General features: G+C 49.8%; 1 protein-coding gene across 1 annotated transcript; it reads left to right on the top strand.

The window, feature by feature from the left end:
• Positions 1–11: 11 nt before the first annotated feature.
• On the top strand, positions 12–834 carry LOC104916438 (UV excision repair protein RAD23 homolog A-like). Its single transcript, XM_010727477.3, has 2 exons — positions 12–188; positions 689–834. Exons 1-2 carry the CDS (start codon positions 66–68, stop codon positions 800–802), a joined length of 237 nt encoding a protein of 78 aa, XP_010725779.1. The 5' UTR covers positions 12–65; the 3' UTR covers positions 803–834.
• Positions 835–840: the final 6 nt, after the last annotated feature.

Raw genomic sequence — 840 nt, 5'->3', positions numbered from 1 at the left:
CGGCCCCACTTCACCTTGCCTGCCCCCTACAGCAAATCAGTCAGCACCAGGAGCAGTTCATCCAGATGCTGAACGAGCCTCTGGGGGAGCTGGGAGACTTGGAGGGGGAGATGGGGGCCATTGGGGACGAATCCCCCCAGATGAATTACATCCAAGTGACGCCTCAGGAAAAAGAAGCCATAGAAAGGGTAAGTGAGCCCCTATATGGGGGGGCTGCCACCTTACAGTCATCGGTAGGATCCAGAGTGAACGGAGAGGTGAGAACTGTCTCTATCATTAAAGGTCAGAATTAATTGCAGCTGTCATTAAGTTCGAGCCAGGCTTCAAGATTCCAAAATTCCCATGTTTTTTGTGAAGCTGTGGAGCCTGGTGCTCTGATCTCAGCACTGTTTGAAGTTAACGGGGGCTTTAAGGTCCCTTAGAACCCAAACCATCTTATTTTTAGGAATTAGCCTGCATTTAGCACGGATTAACTGTTATCCAGTCACGATCAGTACCTGATCAGAATATTGTGATTTTGATATAAAAAAAAAAACAAAACACAAACACAACTCTGTGCTTTTGAGAACTAGAACGTAGCATCTGCTGCAGCATCACCCCTCTGGTGAAAGAAGGGGAACCTGCCTGTGTCTGTGTGTCAGTAGGACCAGAGTGAACGATCAATCCCTCATCTCCTCTCTGCCCACAGTTGAAGGCACTGGGCTTCCCCGAGAGTTTGGTCATCCAGGCTTATTTTGCCTGTGAGAAGAACGAGAACCTGGCAGCCAACTTCCTGCTCAGCCAGAACTTTGATGATGATTGAGGGGCCCGGGGTGGATTCCTCCCACCTTGTGGGGGGGG

The sequence above is a fragment of the Meleagris gallopavo genome, unplaced genomic scaffold (assembly GCF_000146605.3).
Source record: "Meleagris gallopavo isolate NT-WF06-2002-E0010 breed Aviagen turkey brand Nicholas breeding stock unplaced genomic scaffold, Turkey_5.1 ChrUn_random_7180001899089, whole genome shotgun sequence".
Lineage (NCBI taxonomy): Eukaryota > Metazoa > Chordata > Aves > Galliformes > Phasianidae > Meleagris > Meleagris gallopavo.
This window is presented reverse-complemented; position numbering and strand designations above follow the sequence as displayed.

Bases quoted from the DNA above. Each gene is read 5' to 3' on its own strand.
- LOC104916438 (XM_010727477.3), top strand. From the start codon at position 66: ATGCTGAACGAGCCTCTGGGGGAGCTGGGAGACTTGGAGGGGGAGATG. The intron at 189-688 runs GTAAGTGAGCCC...CTCTGCCCACAG, and splicing joins AAAAAGAAGCCATAGAAAGG to TTGAAGGCACTGGGCTTCCC.